Source organism: Amblyomma americanum, chromosome 2, assembly GCF_052857255.1.
Source record: "Amblyomma americanum isolate KBUSLIRL-KWMA chromosome 2, ASM5285725v1, whole genome shotgun sequence".
NCBI lineage: Eukaryota > Metazoa > Arthropoda > Arachnida > Ixodida > Ixodidae > Amblyomma > Amblyomma americanum.
The window spans coordinates 29299204-29324324 of NC_135498.1; the positions used below are offsets into that span (position 1 = coordinate 29299204).

The 25121-nt window shown below is 46.1% G+C and overlaps 1 protein-coding gene across 4 annotated transcripts; it reads right to left on the reverse strand.

Annotated features, from left to right (window-relative positions):
• LOC144120879 (replication protein A 70 kDa DNA-binding subunit-like) lies at positions 1-24853 on the reverse strand. 4 transcript variants are annotated; one of them, XM_077653662.1, is made up of 16 exons: positions 24734-24853; positions 24501-24575; positions 22016-22063; positions 21843-21918; positions 21653-21758; positions 19990-20099; positions 15817-15907; positions 14766-14937; positions 13040-13238; positions 12276-12415; positions 10980-11049; positions 8167-8304; positions 5427-5668; positions 3764-3880; positions 2342-2428; positions 1-257 (listed from the first exon to the last, which is right to left on the reverse strand). In XM_077653662.1, exons 2-16 carry the CDS (start codon positions 24531-24533, stop codon positions 129-131), a joined length of 1758 nt encoding a protein of 585 aa, XP_077509788.1. In that variant the 5' UTR covers positions 24534-24575; positions 24734-24853; the 3' UTR covers positions 1-128. The 4 variants fall into 4 exon arrangements, with proteins under 4 accessions (XP_077509788.1, XP_077509790.1, XP_077509789.1 ...); XM_077653661.1 differs by having other exon boundaries at positions 2-257; positions 24501-24807; XM_077653664.1 differs by lacking the exon at positions 8167-8304 and having other exon boundaries at positions 24501-24807.
• Positions 24854-25121: the final 268 nt, after the last annotated feature.

The following is a 25121-nucleotide window of genomic DNA, read 5'->3' on the forward strand; positions in this document are numbered from 1 at the left end:
AAAGAAGCACGGTTTGAAAATAAAGTTTCCAGATTTATTGTGAAGCTACGCATCACTGCCAAAAGAAATAATTTAATTTGGTCACTATCTTGTACGCTAATCTTCACCAATAATCACTACATCCTAAATCACTCTCTTGGTGGCCTCTCCCGCAAGTTCTTGCTCAGCTCAGCAATGTCCCCGAGCAGCCTTTGTGTGTATTCGACATAGTTCACTGGCGTGACGTCAATCGCAGAAGTCCTCAAAATGATCTCGCCCTGAAATGGAGACAAAAAAAAAAGAAAAAAACACGCAGGCTTTAAAGATCTCCGCCGAAATTAGTTATTCGGCACCTAAGCAGAAAAGTAGTTTTTTCATTTTCAAAAAAACAAGTGAGCAATACAAAATTCACTTAATGGTAATTGAGTAGTAATAATGAGTCGAAAACGAGTCTATCAACTGTGTCTATCAATAACAACGAACTGTTTCGAAACTGTTTAGCCTACATTGTATGATTAGGAGTAATTTTCTTTATAACATTTAACTGCATTGCTTGTTCAGCGTTGTATACTTTAACCATTCCCCTCTGTAATGCCTCTGGCCACGAGGGTAAATAAATAGATAAAAATAAACAATTATTACGCACTTGACCCTTGAACGTGTCTCAGTCCTTAACCTCAAACCGCACCAGAGTGAATTGTTGATCTCACACCTCGTGTAGTGAAACACGAAAGGAAGAAATCTTATTTCAGTCACTTCAGAAAACGTTGCGTCTACATTGCCTGATAATGGCTTGTGAACGTTAGACTTAGCAGAACGAAGAGAAAATCTTTACTGTGCAGCTGCAAATAAAGCCAATTTTTTTCCAGCACCTACTTATGTTTCCTTATGCACTGCAAGTCTTCAGCTGCTTGAACAACAATGTAAATTTTTGAGTACCAAAGAGTTAAAAAAGGGTTGAGACCCCACATAATGAGCTGCAACATAAAGTATAATAAGGAACTTGACCAACTGAACTTGAAGCCACACATTGGTGCATAATTTGACCTCCATATACGAATCTGGGAGAGTTAAAAAAGGGTTAAGGTCCCACATAATAAGCTGCAACGTGGTCTAATAAAAACTTGATCAACTGAACTTGAAGCCACACATCGGTGCATAGTTTAACCTGCATATACAAATTGGGAACCCCCGGTATCATATAAAACTACTATCCGGGATGTTCTGCGCGCCGTGAGAAAGTATTCTGGTTTAGAACGTGCAGTAATTATATGCCGCTTACAATTATTTCCACCTAAACAACGAGCGAATATCATGATGCTGGTATTCGAGATGTAATATTTTGTAGCGATAACTACATTACGGTAGCATTTCGAGCCTTCAGCGCCGCCACGCTGTCACGTGGCTGGTCACGTGGTGCGGAGCAGCTGCCGGCGGCGCGGCGCCGTGGCTGATCACGTGGTTGGTCACGTGACCAAGTTCCACTCGGCCAGCTGTAGCTATCGCGTCACTCCAGGTTTAACCATAGCTAAACATGATGCACATGATGATCATGATGCTGGCATTCGAGATGCAATATTTTTCCTGTTCTATGTCCTTCCTTTGTGTGTCGTGTTTTTTAGCGCAATTATCTCATGGCTTCTACCGATGGTCATCAACTAGGCCCGACTACGACTGTTGTTTAGCAATCAAGATTACATTCAGCCAGCGTTTTCTAACAGCGTTTTTCAGCAATGTTTTCTAACATTCTGTGTCTGTAGTCACACCACATTCCATACAGTCACCTCTCTTAGACACAGCAAACCGTTTTTCACTGTGCTGAGTGCAACCGAAACTCGGTCCGTGACCAGTAACGAGGCTTCGTGTGACGCAACGATGACGTCAAAAACATGACTACAAAAACACTCATACGCGCATTGAATAACTAAAGCAGTGACTGAAAACGACGCGTCCTATCGTAAAAAGTCTGAGACGACCTAACACAAGATTCGAAGTTGTTAGCGAAGCGGATGTTTACGTGCGTAGAATGTCTTCCACATCGAAAATGCCACGTTACCCTATCAATTTTTTAAAGGTCGATTCACCCCAGAATAAAACGTCACACGGCTGCCACATTTGCATAGAAGTAATCAAGTACAAGAGACAAATCTAAGTTTCATTATAATATGGCAACCTCGAAAAATACCTGGCGCTGCCCTTTAAAAAGAAGACGCGTAAGAGAGAGCCATTATTAAGGCGTGTGCTCCCGTTTCCAGACTACGATGAAGCATAGGAGTATGCTGATGAGCTCATCTAGGGGCAGGAGCAACGAAATTGAATATTTAAAATAATATGAATAAATAAAACAAATAAAAATCCTCACATTGTAGAATTCCTTCTTGGCTCGGAGCCTGAAAATGAACGGTCTGAAGAGCACGTCAAAAAGTGCGTCCTCAAATCTCGTGTCCTCCTACAAGGAGCAAAGCAAACAAATGCAAAAAAATAAATCACTCGAGCGGCCAAGCAATACGCAGCTGTGGCGACTGACACGTCCGCTTATTATTCACACTAGTCAAAAAAGATCCTCGTCTGTCGAATGCTATAGGAGACTACTGCTGGAATGCATGCGTTTTTTTCTCTCCATAACCTCCTCCTCCTCTTCTTCGCAAAGCTAAGCGTGACCGGACGGGGAGAGGAGAAGAGTTTCGCGAGTCTGTTGCCGAGCAATTTCTGTCCTCTTCTTATTGGATCTCCGCAAAGATGGCAGAAAAAGTGTCCTATCGAGTCCTTCTTCATCAACTACTTCACCTTCTCGTAAGCATTTCTGGATCACACAGACAGCATATCCGCCTAGTTACGCAATGAAGTGTACAAGCCAATCTTCAGGTGGCTATGGACACGCTTAAAATTTCCTTTAGGTATTACTCATTGTAGTCATATCGGGGCCAATTCAAGTTTCACTCTAAAAGTGCTGCGAACAGCAAATAGGCGTCAAATGCACTCCTATGTCAAAGCACTCATGGTGTGCACAAGAGGCGAAAAAACAAATAGGGTTGGGGAGATGGTTTTCATTTTTTTTTTACTCATCAAAGTGGCTCTGCCAATGTGAAATAGCTGCAGCTCTGTGCGACTAAATTTATTTCACTTGTGAGGTTGGGGGGCTGACCGGAAGCGTAGGACAAATGACACCTCTTTCCCCGAGGGAAAAATTGGGGGACGACTGCACCCTTCGCCTTCCCACCCTGTGTTCTGACAATCGCTGCAGTAGCAACAACAGCTAAAAACTTGCAATCCAATTCGCTCCCGTCGAATTTGTCTGCTGCAAAATTCCCGGGCTCACGCACCGCGAACAGCACGAACGATCGATTAGAGGGAGAGAAGGAGAGAAGGAAAGGCAAAAGTACTGCGATGCAGCGCGACTGCAGCGCCACGTAAGCGGTCACAACAAGAAACACTTAGCGAGGACAAACTGAGACGAGGACAGGAGATGAGCAAGGAAGGAGAAGAGAGGAGAAATCAAGTGCACCGCTATCCCCACGTCGACTTCAAACAGCTCGCGAAAGCAATCCAAGTGCAATTATCTACATATACAAAGTGTTAAATTAGACAGTGATAGAAATGAACTTTGCGGAGAGATCAGTTATGGCTTCCTAGGTGCACTCATCCCATTTCTTAAGAGGTTTCAAAGTGCGGGCGCTTCCCGAAAACATATGGCTCGAGAAGTGTGAACAAGAAAATTCGGGAAGCAGCCCTAAAATGCTTTCTAGATTTTTAAAACGATCCCAATTACTGAAAGTGTACATACGTTGCCGGACACAGTGTACATCTCTCCTAATTCTGCGGCAGACTTTCCAATCAGCTGTTCACCTTCTTTACCGAAACATGTTACCGATTGTTCACCGCTAAAGTCTGCCAAAGTCACCTGCAAGCACAAGGAACGAAGAAGAGTAAATTTTAGAACAGTGGTTTTAAAGCAGTTATTTCATGCTTGAGCTACTCTTGCAGTGACATGCGGGCAAATAACCCTGTAAGCAAGGCAGCTGTGGCCGAAGCAAGCGAGCACTAAGTTGCCACAGTGGCATATAATGAACCGGAAGTGGCAACAGAAGACTTCCCCGCACCGCATCCCACCGATATGTAGCTGGCATCTGTCCGCCGTGACATGTACCAAGCGGAAAGAGTGCGCAAGATGCAAGCAGGACAGCTCACGTGTTCATTAGAATGTCATCTACCAACTCGGCGTGTTTATTTGCCATGTTGAGCAAGGGTTCGAGGTTCGGTCAAAAATACAAGAAAGCAAACCGTAATCGCATGTTTATGAGCCGGAGAACTAGCACTGCTTGCCATAGGGGATACTAATTGTAAAAAGCAGCAGTAAACTGTGTTGACGTCGGTCACGGATGTAAACGAGAAAATTGGAGCGGACACACTTAAGCTCCGCCTTAAGGGTATGACGCGATAGTGTTAATGGGTTAGGCTTTCCATTCTGAGCAGTTTGGCAGCTTTGAACGCATTTTTCATTTTTATTTGTTTTAATTAAGTAATTGATTGACCACACGCACTACATTTTATTAATCAGCGTTATCAAGCATTGGCTTTTCATTCTAAGCATTTTGACTCCTTTGAACCCCCCTCTTGTCATTCTTTAATTTTTAATTAATTGATTAATTGCAATGATTTCATTAACTCGTCATCGCCTGTCACATACCAATCAATCATCAATCACAGAACCACAAATTACCATGATATGACTTTTTTTACGCAGCACCCCGATTATTTCCGACATGTGGTGCCGACTACCCCGAAGGAGCAGGAGGAGGAGGAGGAGGAGGAAAGGCAGGGAGGTAAACCAGTCGAATAGCCGGTTTGCTACCCTGCACGGGGGGAAAGGGGTGAGGGGAGAAAAGGATGAAGGACAAAAAAACGGTTGCAGGAAATTAAAGTCGGCTTTTCATCCGAACGAGCTGTGTGCGCTATCGCGTAATATTTAGCTGCGCACGCAATTTGACGTAAAAAAATGGTTGACTTCTTATGGAAACTTACCTCAGCTGCACCTATCCGGGAAACTGTGGCATGGACATTAAAGAACAAAAGAGGATTACTTGATGCATGCTCCGCTTTGCGGTCGAGTTTACACTGTACAAATAAAGCATGGCCTGAAATTTCGCGTTCACGGATTAACGGCCCGCATACACTCTTCCGTAACTTCGCTGGCTGTGTGTGGCTGAGCGCCTAATCGTATTTTCCCTCCTCCGCCACGCTTCCCTTACCAAAAATGCACCTCCTCCTTTCACTTCCACCTCTATCGTTTCACCACTTCGCCTTCCTTCTCTCCCGAAGGGCTCACCGTTTCCTCTTTAGAAAGACAAGGTCGGGCAACAGGGCAATGCTAGGTGCTAAGCAGAGTGAAGAGGTGTGACCTTCAAGATGCAAAACGCTCGAACGATCACAACGGTCGCGGCACGCACCGAGATCAGAGGCCGCCATTTGAAATCCGTGGTTTGCCGGTTGCACTTTTCGCAGCGGAAGTGTCCGTTCTCAAGTTCAGTTACTTTCTTGTAGCAGGATTCACGGGGACAGGCTCTGTACAGGGCATTGTTCTTGCTGATGACAGAAACGTACGCCTTGACGTTGTAGTAATCTGGTCCATCTTGGCCCAGGCCCTCCGCCTTAGCTTGAGCCAGACTCTTCCAGTTGACTTCGGTCCGGCCTGTGAAGCAGCCAAAAAGTTACCACATCAGTATGAAAGGAAAAACACAGACAAGCAGGCATGGAAACGCTATACAATTCTATGGTATCGTGAGGCGTGTAGTTTAAAAAAACACTAAAATAACACCCATGCATAATGATATGTGCATGCTTTAACAAAGTATTCGTAACAAAATGTTTCGAAGGCACAGTGCAGAAAAATAAAATGGTGGTGGTTTAGCTCTGTTTAAACCTGGAGTGGCGCGATAGCTACAGCTGGCTGAGTGGAACTTGGTCACGTGACCAACCACGTGGCAGCGTGGCGGCTCAGCCACAGGGTGGCAGCGCAGCTGGCGCCGCCACGCCTAAGGCTCGGAATGCTACCGTAATGTAGCTATCGCTACAAAAAAATAAAAGCAGGCAACGAGAAATATGATATATAATTACGAAGACGAAGCAGAGGGCAGTGGCGCGAGACGGAGCGCTCGCACTAGGCCCGCAGCCATTAAATCATATTTTCATCCGTCATCATGTCGTCCCGTTCCTTGGCTTAATTGCCACCTCGTAACAATATAAATGAGAATAAGTAGTAGCTACAAAAGTAAGCTATGTTCATTGTTATAGTGAAGCAGGATGGAAACCAAAAAAAAAAGACAAGCTGAACTATTGTTGTTCATAAACTTAATGGAGCTGCCTAAACTTAGTTGTCGTGTTCGTTGACGATGGGCTTGGGAATCGAATTCCATTTATCAATGGCCAAGGGCAAGAAAGGTTTAGTGAGCGTGTTTGTGAAACCACTTAGACGTTGCACACTCAAAGAATTACTAAATCTGCACTATGTTCGTAGGAGTGGTACTAGAAGTCAGGTGTGAAGGTCAGGGCGATTATAATACAGTTTATGAAATAGGCACAGCCGTGATACCTTTCGTCGATGAGCTAATGGGTCGATACTAAAGGACGTTTTGATTGCACTAAATCTAATCTGTATATTCTTATTTTAACAAGATGAAGCGAGCCGCTCACCTTCAGGTAGTTAAATCTAGTAATGAGGGCTGCATACTGCACAGGTATATTCGAGTTGGGTCGCACGAATACCTCATAGGCAAGTTTACGTGTGGAGGAAGGGGATAAGAAAAAACAGAGAGAACGCTTAATGAAGTCAAACGCTTTAGTTGTGTTGTCCGCCAGTTTCGTGACGTGTTCCTACCAGTTCACTTTGTCCGCGATAACACGACCTAGATATCGGTCCGGTTCAACTCGAGAAAGGGTCAAGACATTAATAAGTATGCATAAATTAATAATAATAATAATAATAATTGGTTTTTTGGGGAAAATAAATGGCGCAGTATCCGTCTCATATATCGTTGGACACTTGAACCGCGCCGTAAGGGAATGGTAAAGGAGGGAGTGAAAGAAGAAAGGAAGAATAGGTGCCGTAGTGGAGGGCTCCGGAATAATTTCGACCACCTGGGGATCTTTAACGTGCACTGACCTCGCACAGCACACGGGGCGCCTTAGCGTTTTTCCTCCATAAAAACGCAGCCGCCGCGGTCGGGTTCGAACCCGGGAACTCCGGATCAGTAGTCGAGCGCCCTAACCACTGAGCCACCGCGGCGGGTGAATAAATTAGACGGGAACCCTTTCAGGACACTTGCATTTACTTCCATTTGGATACATTAAGTTTCATCAGCCAGGCGATGCACCAGTCTTCTATTACATTAATTTCTATTCTATTACTTTTCTATTATATTTAGGTCTTTCTGCGGGGGTGGCTGCAAGGGTGGTGGTTTACGCAATCGCCCGCGAAGAGGTGAATCGTAGATAAGATGCCTGTAGGTAGGTCATTAATGATTGGTTGTCTTGTTTTGGGGGAAAGGAAATGACGCAGTATCTGCCTCACATATTGGCGGACACCTGGACCACGCCGTAAGGGAAGGGATAAAGGAGGGACTAAGAGAACAAAGGAAGAAAGAGGTGCCGTAGTGAAGGGCTCCGGAATAATTATTAAAAGTGGCCCGAGCACGGAACCTCGGGGTACGCCTGAAATGGCTTTGCTGGTTTTGGAGCACTACCCGCCGCGGTGGCTCAGTGGTTAGGGCGCTCGGCTACTGATCCGGAGTTCCCGGGTTCGAACTCGACCGCGGCGGCTGCGTTTCAATGGGGGCGAAACGCTAAGACGCCCGTGTGCTGTGCGATGTCAGTGCACGTTAAAGAACCCCAGGTGGTCGCAATTATTTCGGAGCCCTCCACTACGGCACCTCTTTCTTCCTTTCTTCTTTAATTCCCTCCTTTATCCTTTACCTTACGGCGTGGTTCAGGTGTCCAACGATGTATGAGACAGATACTGGGCCATTTTCTTTCCCCCAAAACCTATTATTATTATTATTATTTGGAGCGATAGTTCCAGGCTGATAGTACTGAAGTAGCCTAAGGCATGTAATTTCACGGCGGTATAAGAACATGGCGGTTTTAAAGTTGCACTAAACCGGCGCCAAGACAAAAAAAAAAGGCGTTACCTACCAGCATCTTTACTGCCGGAAATCGAGCGCGGCTGCACGTGAGCGCCCTCTATGTTGTACCACTCACAGAGTGCGTGGCATTCTGGAATATCTGGTGTTATGTGCAGCGCACCTGATGACGTCAAGGAGAGGGAAACGCCTGAAAGTGAACAATAACGAAGCACTAAGCGGCTACACAAGCTCTGGAGTAATCGCATGCGCGCACTGAATTCCTCTGGTCAATCGAAGTTCAGCTCATTTGCGAATTCATGCAGTCGCCTTCGCGTTGTTAAAAAGTTGACGCTGATGTAAAAATACGTTTAGGTTTGGCGGCTAAGCGTGCGTGTTTGCATCACCAAGTCATGCTGTTTCTTCTACACACAGCTGAGTGCGGAGGTCGTAATTCAGAATCCACCGGCAGCACATGTGGTTGCCTTTCCTTCTACTTTCCGTACGAGCGTTTAATATTCGTATTACGCAATTATTTTCTCCTATAATACATCACCTTTGAAGCAGTACGATATCCCCTGTGCTTTTGTTGCTTTCAATGACTCTTTGTTCCTTTCATATAGTAATTTTAAATATATATGCATTTATATATTTATTTAATTTACTCCACATGGGCTACTACATCTGATCAGATAGAAATCTACCGACGCCTGAAAAATTCATACGACTGTTGTACAGAGTGAAGAACTGAAATCAATAGAAGTCGACGTTTACCCGTATTCATAAAAGAAGTCCGCGCTTTTCTTGGGCTACAAAAATGTGGTAAACTTCACAGCCGGAGACAAAAGTCTGCGGACCGCGCGCGCCGTAAATAAAGTCGATAGCTATATTACTAACCGCCGGCTGCAGAACGAACTTGTGAAGGTGAGAGCCAAACTCTTGTTGTATAATATATGGCAGTGAAATAGCGAGATAGCTGAAAAATATTGTTCTTTTGTTTCTAAATCACTTTCCAAGCATCCTAGAGACTTTTCCCCCCAATAGTACATGGGGGAATTACATGGGAAAGTACATGGGGAAAAGCAATTACGAGTTGTTATTCGTCATGATCTACGTTGGCGCATCCGAGAGAGGAAGTCTGCTCTAAAGCTGATCGCAAAAAATTTGAGCTTTCACCGAAAAACCGAAAATCTTGAGTTAATTACTTACAAGGCATTTATACGGTCGGATTCGGAGTATTCCTCTCCCGTTTGTATCTCTCACCAAGTGCACTTGAGAGATGGAATTATAAAGATTCAGAGAACCGCAGTGTCTTTTTTTTTTGTTCGCGTTATCGGAGGATCGATTCCGTAGCTGACTTGTTAAAATCCTGCTACCTAGAACTGTCTGAAACATTACGAGGAAGAGTGCTAAAATTGCTTTTCCAGACAATAAACAAGCAAATAAAAATAAGCAAAAAAACATGTATTCATCTTGCTTTTAAACTCTGTTTACGTCTGAAACAGTGCCACAATACAGCCTTTCAGGACGCGCCTAGATTGTTCCCAAGACTTTTTTTTTACTTCTTGTATTCCTTTGTGGAAAGGCCTTCTGGGCTGCGCTGTAGCAGCACAACATATCAAAGACTCTGACGCGCACTGGATTCGTGTTATAGGCGAAGCGAAAACTTCTTGTGATTATTGTTGCTGTTGTAGTCGTGCTATTAACCATTCGTTCTTATGGTGTGTCGTCAGTGCCTCATATCACAGCATTCATAAATAGTCTCCTTATCCTAGTCGGACGTGTGCAACTCGACAACACCTGCGCAATCCGTGGGGCATTCTAAGCACGTAACCATCCTGATGACTGGTGGCACGCATAACCCCTCCGAGTGGCCGAGCTGATATGCTCATCCATGTGCAACCAACTCAATCCCGACCACGTACATAGAGCAACTCAGTTCAGCACCGAAGATTTTGATTCAAGTGGTCGCTTGTATGTCCGCCTTTTGGGCTGTCTTATTCCGCTATGTTCTTCTGTCGTCTATTCAGGAGCGACGCGTGGAGCCCTACGAAGACAGTGAACACTGCGATCACGCCGAACCTGGTGGCTAAAGGGAAATGGCGCCCGCATCTACAGTCAAAGACCCGGGAGGCCCTTTCGCCAAGAATTTCTTTCGCCAGGAATTTCATTGGCCAAGAGGTTCATAGACGGGAGCCCATTCCCCAGGAGGTTCGTTATGAAGGAGGTCATTTGGCCAGGATACCCATTGGCAAAGAGGTTATCTACTCAGGAGGTCCTTAGGCCAGGTAGTTCTTTGGACAGAGGGCCTTAAGCGAGATTCTTTAGCAGTAGGTTCTTTGGACATGACATTCTTTGGCCAGGAGGTCATTTGCCCAGGAAGTCTTTTGACCAGGAGGTTCTCTAGCCATGAAGTTCTTAGGACAGGTGTACCTTTGGTCAGGAGGTTATTTAGCCAGGATATTCTTTGACCAGAAGATTCCCTGGCCAGGGGCTCCTTTGGCCAAGAGGTTCCTTGATAAGGAGGTTCCTTGGACAGGAGGCCCATCGGCCAGGAGGCTCATGACTGGGAGGTGATCTTCCCAGGAGGTCTTTTGGCCAGAAAGTATTTTGGGCAGGAGGCCCTTTACGGAGGTTCTTTAGCCAGGAGGTTCTTTGGTGGGCACATCCTTTGCCCAGGAAATGAACCTGAAGTTTTCCCTCACAATACACTATGCAAAGTAGTTTATCAGGAGATAGTCCCTTGCACAGGTTTCTCCGACGTCCCGATTTAAAAAAGATACACTCAAAGAAATGCGCGCAAAGATAGCTCCAATGTGGAAGGAAACAAAAATCTAAAGTTATAAGTGAAAAAAAGTGTCAACAGTCACTGCAAGGCTGACTTACCGTTGAAGTAAGTTACGCGAACTTCTTTCGCAGCAACCACGTGGTTGTCACACCCGTGAAATCTCTCCGCCTGCGATTTGTAAACGGTACAAACCATATTTGTCGCTCCCATTTATGTGGTTTTAGTAGTTTGTTTGAGATAATTTTTTTGCCTCTTTGGCCTCGATACAAATAGGGTCACCTAGCCACAGCCTACTGAAATTCTGCCTCACCGACCTCAGCTTGCGACCAGCGAATGAGCGTTAGAGAAGCGTAAGAACGTTTGGTCACAACATTTCGCAGAGCTGAGGCGTTATTAGACACAAGAAACAAAGCACACTGGGGACATTGGCAGTGAAAGCATGCCGCGTACAGCTAACAAGCATCTCTAGTACGTTCCACACTCCATTGCTCGTTTTCATGAGCAGGCTGGTCATTGTACGTTCACACTCAGATGTGTATGCAGGTATGTACAGCCGCAGTCGGAAGCTTATGGAAGGCAATATCAGTGAAAAACGTTTCAACGCCGCCTTCGCATGCGATCTGGAACCGATTACATTTTGTAACGCGCCATAAATGCATACATTAAATTTCCTCGCCGAAGTCTCGTTCGATAAATGTGTGGCGCCTGATGTATCCCGTACATAAATGGTGTACAGAGAGTCTATAGACTTCTTATAGCCTATGCTTCCTTCCTATAGATATTCCTTTTTGTCTATTAATTCATAGTCTACAGACTGTCTGTAGAAAAATTCTACTAAAAGTGTATGGCCATAAATCTATAGATTGTCTATAGACTGCCTATAGGATATGTATTGCCTATAGACTATTCTCTAGGGTTTTTCTATAATAGACAGAAGTCTATGGACAGTGTATAGACTGTCTAAAAATTTTTTGTAAGGGATATGCGCGCACGTACGCATGTGCAGTGCACTTGAAAGGCTTTCGAGGGGAGACTCCAAACCCCTTTTCCCAACACTGTTGAAGTAATAAAATTTGTTTTGGTTAAACCACCCTCATGCTGCACCTTTCCCTTACAAAAAATGTTAGACAGTCTATAGACTGTCTGTAGACAAATCCTAGTGAACAACCTATAGGCAATACAAATTCTATAGACAGTCTATATAGATTTATAGCCATACACTTTTAGTAGACTTTTGTCTATAGACAGTCTATAGACTATGAATATAGAGACATAAATATCCATAGAAATAAGTCTATAAGAAGTCTATAGACTGTCTATAGACGATTTTTATAAGGGTTCGCCGGCCTCTGTAGCGGCACAGAGCACGGATCGCGTGGCACGCGCAACCGCACCTGATCTCCCCAAAGCGTGAGGCACACCTCGGTGCCGCTCTGATCCATCAGCCGCACGTCCCGCTTCTTCCTCTCCTCGTTCGTGTTGCGCACAGTCACCGTCCTCACCTCGTCCGCCCACGTGCAGACTCCGATCACGTCTGCGAGCACGGTACACACAACACTGCAACCACGCAGAGGACTGCTGAACGGGGCACCCCTAGCATGCAGGTCAATAAACATTGCTCCAGCGGTGCGGCGGTGTTGCCCACTGCTTCGACTATAAGCTCACCATATACTAAAACAACCCCATAAATATTTTCATTAAAGTCACACATGTAGTTTTCACGGGCCCAACAGAAAAATACCACATGCCCCTAAGGTGTGTCTGTGCTTACTGAGTGGCGGACAGATTCCAAAAAGGTAGTGAAAAGCAGCACAAATTTAACGACGTGCACTAAAATCGCTGCCACGTGTTAGTGTCGTACTGTAGTATAAACCAAATAACTCAACCTAACACGGAAAGAAAACCTGTACCAAATTCAAATAAGGAAGAGGCAGCTGGCGTAGGTTTTATTGGAAATCACCTCGCCCTGCACTGGGCACAACCGGCCTGAAGATGTCAAATATTCTAAATTTTACGATCAGGAAGCGTAACGCACAAAACAATTGTATGTTACTGAATTCCGTGATTAATCTCATGTAGCTATACCTTACAATGAGAGCCTATTGTCCCGGTAACCAGGCCATTAATATCTCTGGCGAAGGAAAAGGCGCGTGCTCACCAACGACACTGTCCTTGCTCACTTCTTGCAGGCGCTCAATGGGCACAAAGTTGAACTGAATAGCAGGGATATTCGAGGTATCATCGTTGCAGGGCACGATGGTTGTTTCCGACGTGAAAAACATCTCGTAGTCGTTCACGATAGAAGATGGGTAACCCGGTCGGACCTTCCTGACGCTGGCTTTGGAAATGTAGTACACCTACAAAAAAAAAAAAGCATATGGAGGCTTTACGTAGAAGTCTCCCCGTCAAAGGAACCTCCCGTTACCCTTCACATCTCGGTCCGCGCTAGAAGTTACAAGGGCAGGCGCAGAGCAGACAACTCTATGGATGGCGCGGACACTGCATTACTTCCACGACTCTGCAGCAACCCCTATATCGACAGCTGATAAAGCGGGTAGGCTTCGCGTGCTAGGGTGAGCGCCTAAGCCTCCAGTGTTCGTGCGCGAGCCACTATAAGTTTGGCGCAACGGGTTGCTCGCGAAGAGCAACGTAGATCTTACAAGCCCCAGCGGTGGCAGTACCTGTCATCGCAGTGGTATGAAAACTCCCAGGGAATTATGAATATGTAGATTAGAGAATGACCAATTCTGCATTTATGGGCAGTAACACATTAGCGCTGTTGCGTCACACCCTTAAGGCGGAGCTTACTGAGTGTACCCTCCAGTTTTAGTGCGCTAGCACTAAGGCCCACACCCACCGATTTCGTCCATGTTTTTCTGAAGCCTGCTTGACCTTTAAAACCAAGCCTCGAACAGAAACTCATGTGAGAACCGAAGTGCTATAGTGCGCCTAATTTGCATTTGGCCTAACGACGTTAAATCGCCCGTCATTTTTTTCACCTAACTTCTCCATTTCTCTGTCCCTGAGCTATGGCTCCGTCTCCCTCAACGAACCAAGTTTGCTATTTCGGCGTTGCTTTCGCAAAGCACTACGCCTTCCTCATAGGTACGCCAGGCAGCCCTGCCTGAGGCCCCGGTGGCTTCAGTCCTCGCTCACTGGCGATGACAGAAATCACCAGAGAGTGGCCACACTTTTCGTCAGCTCTAATGACAAGCCAAGCATTCTTCAGGTTCCTAGGAGGGCTGTGCTTGTGCGACACGTTGCCACTTCGGCGCACTCGCATCCGCTGACGTCTTCCATAATTACGTTACGCAACTAACCATCTACGTACCATCCTCCGTTACCCACATAGGCTCGGTAACCAACCGGTGTCGTCTTCTAGCTAACCTCCGGCCTTTCCTCTTTTGCTCTCCCTTGCTCGACTCCCTGGACCGACCGCACATCCTGCTACATCTTTTCTGACATATTCAGGAAAACTTTGCGCAGATTTGTACAGGACGGGAAGAAAAAAACGCACAAACACACGAGCGCAATGTGTGTGTGCGCGTTTCTCTCTCCTGTCCTGTGTTGATCTGCGCAAAGTTTTCCTGAATATGTCGCTACACCAACTGGCCAAAAGTCCTGCTCTGCTAATCTTTTCTGAGCCGGTGTACCCAGATTCAATATGGGCCGCGCCAGCAGCATTTTGACGGAGGCGAAATGCATAAGGCTGCCGCGTGCTGTGCGTTGTCAACGAACGCCAAAGATCCCCTTGACCCTATCCCAAAGTTTCAAAACATCAATATTTGACAGCGAAGGGACGCTGAGTGTCCCGCCTCATTTCAGCTACTCCTTTTATGTATTCGCCTTCTAAGCGCAGTTACATGCAAGGCAGTTAGGCTTACTTTGTTGTCCTCGATGACGTTGCAGAGACGGTCGCACTCGGAGTTGAAAGCCACGGCGCGTATCTCTCCGCTTTCGTCCAGCAGGCTCATGGAAAAACGCCGTCCTCGACCTCTGGCGGAGTCGTATTCCTGGACGCTCGATTTGTTCGTAACGCGCGCTCTGATGGTCCACCTCGAATGTGTAAGGGGAAAGAAGCGAGTACCCGTTCCAGCAGTTCAAGGCACCCGCAATACTGACTTCCCAGGACACCACTGTCAGCCCAGTGGACTGAAGTGAACATAAAAACTTTAATTTGATTTCGTGTCAGATTACTTTAGGAACAAAACAAAAATACCTCGTACCCACGCATGCTTGTTGGGGACATGTAACGAAACGAGACAGGTATTTAAGTACATATATACATGCTCCTTTGGCAGCTTAGGTGACAGGAATCATGAGTTTAACTTCTTAGGCAGGTCCGGCATAGGAAGTTAAACAGAATACGGTGAGCAGGACAAGATGGCAGGAGTTGATATTGAAATACGGTTTACGTGGATGTCGCTTCGACTCGAATCAAATGTCCAACTCCATATATGCGACGTAGCTCTACGTTTCAAAGTAGCAACTACTGCAACAGCCAAAAGCACCGCCTTGCAATGATCTGGTCAGGGCATTACCCCATTACATCAGCATTTTGCAGTTCACGGCTATCAGAATTAGCTATTCCGGGACAGTGACACAGCCTGATATGATGCACTGTAGCCGTTAGTTTTGTTACCTCCCTGGTAGCACGCTGTTTTTATAGGCCACATGAACAACATAGGCCTAAAATCTTCAACAACAGTAGCCAGAATGCGTCCCTGATCCCAGATCACAGAACTGGACACCCATGAGCAAACGAGGCAAGCTGAATATCTGATAGCGCTACTAAAGCCAAGTAGAGATGCTGAAAAGTAACGGAGCGCCAGTGATGCTGCCACATAGCGATGGTCGTGCTCACACTTTTGAAAAATGCTCGTTAAAAGAAAGCGCCGACATGCTATGGTCAGTAAAAACCAGAAAGGAACTTACCTATGGTAAAAAGGAGTTAGCGATGTGATGGGGACGACATCACTGAAAGAGCCTGGGTCTTGGCAGTTTCTGAAAGACGATGGCGCTGATGCTGAAAATGAACCGAGCGATCACTTCTGATGCCAACGTACGGTATCATATGATGTGTCACATTTTCAAAGGTCGCTCATGACTGACAAGTTCCACGGTAAAAAAGAGATGCCATATTCTCTCATATATTTGTTCACACTGGAATAAAGCTCGGTGGTGCCGTGAAACGCAAAGTTGGAAATAACGCATCTAACCACCTCTCAGTAGCCACGTTTCTACCACTCCTCTCCAAGGACGTCATCGTGGCACAAACATGGACACAGTGCCAGACTGGGCACGAAGGAATGAAATGTCTCCCCTTCTCTTCCTGTTAGACGCATTTGTCGTACTCTACGTTGTGCTGGGTGGAGGATGAGCAGGATAACACTAGTTTGATAGAAGGCAAGCTTGAATTATTGGTTAGCATGCACTGTTGCAAGCGTTGCATCCAAACAATGTGTCCACATTGTGGTGGTAGCCCGCGCTGCTGGAAATTACCCCTGTACTTCAGTAAAGCTTGGTGGTTAGGCTAGCTAATAAGGCATACTTTCAAAGTAATAATAATAATAATTGGTTTTTGGGGAAAGGAAATGGCGCAGAATCTGTCTCATATATTGTTGGACACCTGAACCGCGCCGTAAAGGAAGGGGTAAAGGAGGGCGAGAAAGAAAAAAGGAATAGAGAGGTGCCGTAGTGGAGGGCTCCGGCATATAACTTTCAAAGTAAGGTAGCGCAACACAAATGGTCACAGGGCGACGAAAACATGAAACGACACAGATTTATTTAGTGTAGTCCAGGCACAAATAAAGTTTGCTGCACTCCACTTTTCGTCGTCCTGCCATCGTTTGTATTGGGGATCTATGACGTTTATAAGAAAACTGCCCTTGCACGTGTTTCAGAAATTTAGCAATATCCTACGCCCCGCCGCGGTGGCTCAGTGGTTAGGGCGCTCGACTACTGATCCGGAGTTCCCGGGTTCGAACCCGACCGCGGCGGCTGCGTTTTTATGGAGGAAAAACGCTAAGGCGCCCGTGTGCTGTGCGATGTCAGTGCACGTTAAAGATCCCCAGGTGGTCGAAATTATTCCGGAGCCCTCCACTACGGACCTATTTGTTCCTCTCTTCTTTCACTCCCTCCTTTATCCCTTCCCTTACGGCGCGGTTCAGGTGTCCAACGATATATGAGACAGATACTGCGCCATTTCCTTTCCACCAAAAACCAATTATTATTATTATTAGCAATATCCTACTGGCTGCAGAGACAGACTCTGGATAATAATTCGTAGCTTTTAGTGTACGACTGTCATTCTGAACAATAAAGCTGTTAGCCGAAAAAAATAATTCAAGAGCAAACAATAATGTGTCATTTGCAGCCGCGTTCATGTTCATGCTTAAATTAAGGCTATCCGAAGCACGGTTTTGCTTCCATCCGCAGTGTGTGTATATATATATATATATATATATATATATATATATATATATATATATATATATATATATATATATATATATATATATATATATATATATATATATATATATATATATATATATATATATATATATATATATATAAGTTTTTTTAATTTAAAATCTAGCAAACTTAGTTCAACTGCGTGGTGCGTTTGCCGAATAAATACACGTAGTGCGGATATCAGACTGTTGCAGCAAAGCTGTCTCTCGCAAGCTAATACCCGTGCTACACGGGCGCTTCGAGTGCCTTCCAACCGAATGCCATTCGGCGGCTCGTCTGCCGAACTTACGCTGCTACACGAAATTTTTCGACGGCATTCGGTTCAGATGCCATTCGAGTCGATGGAGCTCCGCGGAGACATTCCAGATTTTGGAATGCCTTCGAAACGCGAACACAGCACGAACCGGCCAATAGGCGTTCCCGCCGCCATCGCTTCGCTTCGACCGCCCACAGCCGCGCTTCTGCTTTCGGCTCTGTGGCTGCTCATCTCGATACCCGCTGCTCGCTTTTTCCTGCTCTTTGCTTAGGAAATAGCTCGTGTTCTGTCTACGTAAGTGCTTGAAGGTAATAGTACACCAATGAACATTTACCGCATGGGCATGAAATTTCTCCAGCAGTGCGCCGATGAGGACGGCCGCACTCATACTGTTGTTTGCATCGCTGCCTACGAACAGCTAGCGCTCGTTTTCATGACATAAAACGCATTCTGCGCTTTAGTTCTATTAAATAAGCTAATCTATTTTGTACCGGTTTCACTCGTGCTTGTTAACGCAGTGCGAAAATCTGTGGGAGGAAGCGTCGATACGATCGCTCGCCTGAGAAACACTTGACAGCCGGGCTACTGACACCGCCTATGACCGGCGCTTGTCGCTAATTGTCCGGACTTCTTCCGAAACGATCAGTAATTTATTTTAAACTGCTTTGTTCAGAAGTATGATTGGTGAGCATTCGCGGTAATTGAAACGGCATAACTTGTTATCCACAAAATAGCAACGGCGACGACTGCTGCTGACGGTAGTGCTCGGCGGTCTAGGTCACACCGCCGCTTCCCGTTCATCGTATGCGCGCCCTGCGATGTCAGCAATAGTTGATTTCTGGTCGCTGTTGTCAAACCTACACTCGTTTATCATTTGCATTCGCTAAAATTTGTGAATTCGCTCTTCACAACCACCGAATTCACAGACGTAACCGTGCGGACTCACTAGGCCTAATCGCCGCGGAAGGGAAAGGAATCGCCATCGATTAAAATTAATTTGGCAAGCGCTTATAGCTGGTGAGTGTTCGAGTGTGCACATGTGAAATATACCCGTTAGTTTCGCTTGTTAACAATATGTATAAGGTAGAAGGGCGAATATATTCACACCGTCTGCTCATCAGCGTGTTTTTTGCTCAGCCGCCGGCCTGCCGAGAACATGAAGGCTGACCGTCCGCCGTTCGGATTCGTCGGTGTCGTTGGCCTCAAAAACTTGTCCCACTACAATCATATATGCTGCTGTTGACCGTGACAGTGTCGTTGTCGCACTAGTGTGACCACCGCCGTCGTCGTCATCGTACACTGAAAACGAGCTGAGGAAATTTCAAATGCGTTTGGAAAGTGTCGTGTAGCACCGCGCGAGTCCGAGGAGTCCGAATGTCATTCCAAGTCTCGAATGCCATTAGACTCAGATGTCATTCGAACGTGCCCGTGTAGCACAAGTATAAGCTATCTTTTCGGTTAAACCGCTGAACTGTTTCACTAAAGGCACTTGCAGAAGGCGCATGTGTCTTTAGAAAGTTGATTCTGCCTTGTTTCCTTAACCGCAGTCTTGTGTCACGATATAAGAAAGAAATAGGCGCCGTAGTGAAGGGTTCTAGAATAATTTCGACCTCCGCGCGATCTTTAACGTGGACTGACATGCACAGCACACGAGCACCTTTTTCTGTTTCGCCTCCATCTAAACGTGGCCAGCGGCCATTTAAGCGCCTTTCCATTCTCACAATCAACGTAATCTACAACGTTGTCAATCCAATGAATTCCCAATGAATTCCGGCGGCCTATTCGTCCAGTGTCGCGTTGCTGCCACAACGTTGTCAACGCCAACGCATTCAGCGCGCATCTCTCCTTCACCACAGCCGTGTACCTGAAAGCGCGATTGAGGTGTGCACTGACCCAGGGAGCTGCAGTTACGCGCCTTTTCTTTCCTGACTCTCTCAGAGGCCTCACGCAACCAGGCGGATTCTGCGGGGTAGTAGGCTAACAGCTCTTTCGCACTAGTACTGTTTCGGGCTGAAAACAAAGCCCATTGCTGGGGACAACGTACAGTGGGCAAAACGCTTGTCTAGAGCATATTCTGGGTGTGTTTCGGGCTGAATAAGCGATATCTAATTATAAAATTTGGTTTAAAATGGTCTGGATGTAAGCATGCGCAGTTAAACTCAACGAAATTTATCGACATTTTTTTTTTCTTTCATGGTCGAAGCGGCTTTAATTGGCAGCTGCGGAAAACAGAATTTGGTCGTTCTAGACGTGTGTTTTGCCTTCTGTACACTGCTGAGTGTGTATATGCTGTTCATGAATATAAAATAAAGATAACAGATATCTTGATGGTGCTTCGGTAAACAAACGGCTATGCAGCTCTGAGCTCTCCTCACCTGTAGATGGCGCATCTGGTGACGAGGATGATAGCGCACCATTTCCCAGTACATGGCGCAGGATGAATCCTTTTTCTACGACGGTCAGTCTTAGAACAACCAGGATGTCCCTGAGAAAGTCCGGGACGTTAAATTAATAAGTGACAAGCACAGGAGCAGTTGAGTGGTTAAGGTGACTGCGCGGCTATTACAAATAAAAAATTATTATATTATTATTATCACCATCTGGGAGACGTTGAAGTAACGAGCGTTAGCTGCTAATGACGTCATCAGTTAATTACAATTATTGGCGGACAACTTGTATTTATAAGTGATGTTACCAATCAATCACCAATTGGGTATATCAGTGACGACACCAATGCAACACCAATTAGATATATTAATGACGTCGTCAATCAATCACCAATTGGATATATCAGTGACGTCACCAATCAATCACCAGATCGATATACTAATGACGTCATCAATCAATAACCAACTGGGTTGCTATATCGATATACAATGGGGCCGCCATCTTGAATTCCTCAGGCTTGGAAAATCTCACGCTGAATGGAGGTGGTAGCAGACCGCAAGAAATCGAGAAACGTGATGAGTAAGAGCTAACGCTCTTAAAAGTAAGTGATTCAAAACAGGCCCCCGACTACTTTGGTATTTCAGGTAACGCGCGGATATTAAAAATAACCTGTGACCACCAAGCGAACAATTATCACTGCAAATACACCATTCTATTAGAAGCTTTAAATGCGACAACAACTGTCATGCAAACGTCACTGCTCAGCTGAAATGTATTCTCTTAAAGGGACACTGAGGAGAACTTTATCATTTTTTTTTGTTAGCAAAATCTCATACTTCGGCATTTCATGGCTTTGTTGCCGCTTGTCCGGGCCCGAAAGATGCATTTATTTCAAAGAAATTTGGATTCTAAGTTGAGAAAGTTTTTCCCGCCGCTCTGATTCAAACTCGAGAACTCTTATGACGACACGGAGAACTCTTATGACGTCACAGAACGGAGTGACGTGTACGTGACGTAAACGCAGACTCCGTGATTTCTGACGGCTAGCGGTGCGGTGCGCAACCTTCCTTTGCCAGCCTCAGAGATTCGCGGCTTCCATGAAGTAAGGAAAGTTCCTCCAAGGTGGCGCCTCTTGTCTTAGGAAGTCATCACGCTTGTAATCGCGAGATTGGCCTGTGGCGGCGACACCTGTATTTTGGTTCTTGCTATTTTCTACATTACAAGAGCTTTGTTTTCAGTAAGAGTGGCGTTTTTGTGATCAGGAGCTGCTATTCTATCGATACAAGCCAACTTCAATTTCTCCTCAGTGTCCCTTTAACTGTTTGACGGCCCTCCTCAGAATGTGTCTGATGTGCCAGTAGGTTGGTCAAAAGCACGAAACTGCAACATTTAAGTATGTATACTGAATATTTATGTAGAAATCTCAATTCTATCAGCATTCGTGCCAAACAGAAAAACCGATTAGAGGCAAGCGAATTATTCCCTAAAAGCTTTCTGATTTGTCCGAAGCTTTAATTTTCGCTACGTGCTGCTAAATACGTTGCATTGGGACTGCTGCTTTTCTGTCTTTTACGCACCAAAATATTTCGTCCGCCATGCATTTGTGCCATCATGCAACCACAACGTTAGCGAACATTGTTGGAAACGTACCCAAGCGGTGCGGTGTAGTGGACGTAGTGGTCCAACTGTACCACTGCAAATTGGTCGATTTCATCGTAGTCGACCATCATGCTGAGCTGGGTCCCCAGCATGACACCTGTACGACAAAGGCGCAGCTGCTTTAGATACACTTCAGCCAAAATTCACAACTCAGGGGCAAGTAGGCAGACTCATAGCTCACGTGTGTTTTCTTGCAGTCCATCCCAAAGCGTTATCCTGTACCTGTTGCCAGAGGGACTAGGTATGGGCACTAATTTCTGCAAATACGAAAAGTTTTCACGCGCAGAAAGGTTCATATTTACGTCGACGGACCAAGGCCCAACAAACATGTACTCAGCATAAGCCTGTACTGACCAAGATCTGCAGCACGGGCTTGTCAACCTGTTGCTTGCTGAAGATACGCTGCAAAGAAAACACAATACACAATTCGATGATTTCATCGCTCCGTTCGTCAGCAGTCGATTTTACTAATTTCACAAATGAAAGCCTTCTCTTTCCTGAACGTCACTAAGTGGATTTTATATTACGCGTTCCCAAAACTATAAACTGCGAAGCTCACTTTTAAATCATATCTTTAGCGATGCGACATGCTCTTATCAAAATTAACTGTTGAGCTGTGTGTTCTCACTATAGGCAGGTCTGCGTGGTTCTGCAGGGTGACGCATTTTAGTGTAGGTTGCTTCTATTTTCCTGAATTTTTGGAGTGTGCTTATTATCATTAAGCAAATCTTTAAAACATTTTGTAACTTGTCGGAAAGTTTAGAAATCTAAGGACATATTACATGGATGCTTTATCCAAATAAATGTTCCTGCTATCAGCATGCAGTTACTGGTTCCAGCGGCTACTGGTCCCACCCCACTGCGATACTTCGCAGTTTATACGAACGCAGTCGCGAATACTTCTCCAACATGCACTGTTCCAGCACACACGAGTCTCCACTTACGTGGAGGCTTCAAACTCACCGATATAAAACGCAATGCAAGACGCAGCTGCAACTCAGAGAGAAGGCCGATAGAAAATGAAGCTTTCACTCTGGCCCGCCGCGGTGGCTCAGTGGTTAGGGCGCTCGACTACTGATCCGGAGTTCCCGGGTTCGAACCCGTCCGCGGCGGCTGCGTTTTTATGGAGGAAAAACGCTAAGGCGCCCGTGTGCTGTGCGATGTCAGTGCACGTTAAAGATCCCCAGGTGGTCGAAATTATTCCGGAGCCCTCCACTCGGCACCTCTTTGTTCCTTTCTTCTTTCACTCCCTCCTTTATCCGTTCCCTTACGGCGCGGTTCAGGTGTCCAACGATATATGAGACAGATACTGCGCCATTTCCTTTCCCCAAAAACCAATTATTATTAGTCTGATTCACTACGGCTGAATCTTACCGCTCCATAATGCATTTCGCTTCGGCCAAATCCCAAACTCGCTGATTATGCACCTAACGCACGCGCCGCGAATAATCGAGCGAAGAGGGATGGAGAGAAGGTTACAGGAGGAGGAGAAAGCAATAGCGTCGGGGACACGCGGTGACTCACGTGCACGTTCTTGGCGAGACGCCAAGAAAAAAACTCGAAACATGCATCTTCGCTTTTGTCACCTCCTCTTAACCAGATCGATTCACGACCATCTCCGAAAGCAGCACCCCGACCCACGCATCGCGGGAGGTGAGCGCATCGACAGTGTCACCGGCTGTCGCGCACTTACACGGTCGCAACGTGCAATGATCCTCCGCGCGCGCATTGGCTGCGTATGGCCCGGGGAACGACGGGTGCGTCACGGAATCGCGACGAGTGATGTGTGTGACGGATGCGGTGCAGTGGAAACACTAGAACATCTGCTCCTTCGCTGCTCCGCGTTCGCCGATGCTCGTCGCGATATGCTCGCGGCCTATAGGGCGCAGGGCATACTACCAGACTCCATCAAGACGCTATTGTGGCCGCAGGGCAGTGCGCGCACTCGTGAGCGAACTTTGGTGAGCCTCTGTGCATTCCTCGAACACACGGGCTTGACGTCCCGTCTGCTCTCCGTCAGGTAGTTACACGCAGTGACCGAACGCTCCGCGAGTTCTACCTTGAACGATTTATAACTGGACGCCCCACTCCAGTTTTAACCTACACAGTGCTGTGCGCGTGTGTGATTTAATTCCTCTTAAATGAACTAATCACGCGCACAACCTGGTCACATTACTTATTGTGTAAATAGTTTGTACATATTACTTCTCCCCCTGTCCTCTATTCCTGTCCCCTCACCTCTTTCATTTCATTTCTCCATTCTGCCTGCTGTCCTTTATTTCCGCTGCCCCAGCTCAGGTGCTTCAGTATCGATGGCAGATGCCGGGGCTAGCAAAAATCTTTTCCTTCCTTTTTACTATTATTTTTAATAAAACCACTACCACCACCAAATATTGCAAGTGCATTTAGCGACTTACACATTAAACCTTTGTATAGTCAAAAGATTTAACTTAAGGGCGGTTGAGCATTTTTTATTTATTAGTGGGACTTAACCCTATTTTTTTCCTAAAAAACTGCAGAGTATTAGTTACCCCGTAAAAGCCATCAAGCCCATAGCTGTCGACTAACAAATAACCTCTTTAAAATGTGATTAAGATTGAATGGTAGAAGGTGTTACGGACATTTGGGTACATATATTCGATTTATTATGAGAGTTAAAAGTGTGCATATATTCTGTAAGTTCCGCTCCAAAACTGCGGACACGCAACGACGGGAATCGGGCCTCAAATTCATTCAGGATTAGCACCGCTAGTCCGAGGACTTAACTTGCTTGGTAAAGACGAAGACGTCTCAGGCAGTCATCAAACCGGCTGCTCGAACAAATGAACTCGGGTCTCACCTCAATCGCTCCACGTGTCAGCAACGAGTCCATTGCTTAAGTCGTGGTCTTCGAACAGCTCCGGACTAAACGGTGCTGAAGGTGGCCGGTCAACAGCATAAAAGTAAAGTGAAAACTTCTTAAACGAAGCGTGGAAATTTCTTCGGGCCCCCACACAACACACCGCTCTCCCAACGCGCAACGGACCGGGACATGTGGTAGCGGCGCCACTGTAAACGAACTTCACTCCGCACGTTTTTCACCATGCATGTTTTGACGAACGGCACCGCTCGGTATCACGCTTACCACGAGAACACACGGCACATACGCAGCAGACGACGCAACCGACGCAGCCTTCGCGTTGCTTCGGGCGCAAGGCGAGATCTGCGCATGCGCACAGATTGGGGGCGTGCTCTTTTTTGCTGCTGCAAACGTCGTCTGCTGTGGAGCCGAGCGGTGGCCTCGGCAGATAAGTTCACGAACGTCGCGAAGGGCGCTCGCCTGTTCCGCCCTCCGCTCTCATCATCGAAACCGCGTCTACATGCCTTCTGCGCGCTCACTGGTTTGCGTCGCTCAGCTCCGCAGTGTCCCTATCTAACACGGGTCTGCGCGTTTGCGAGCGCCCTAAACAAACGCAGCTGC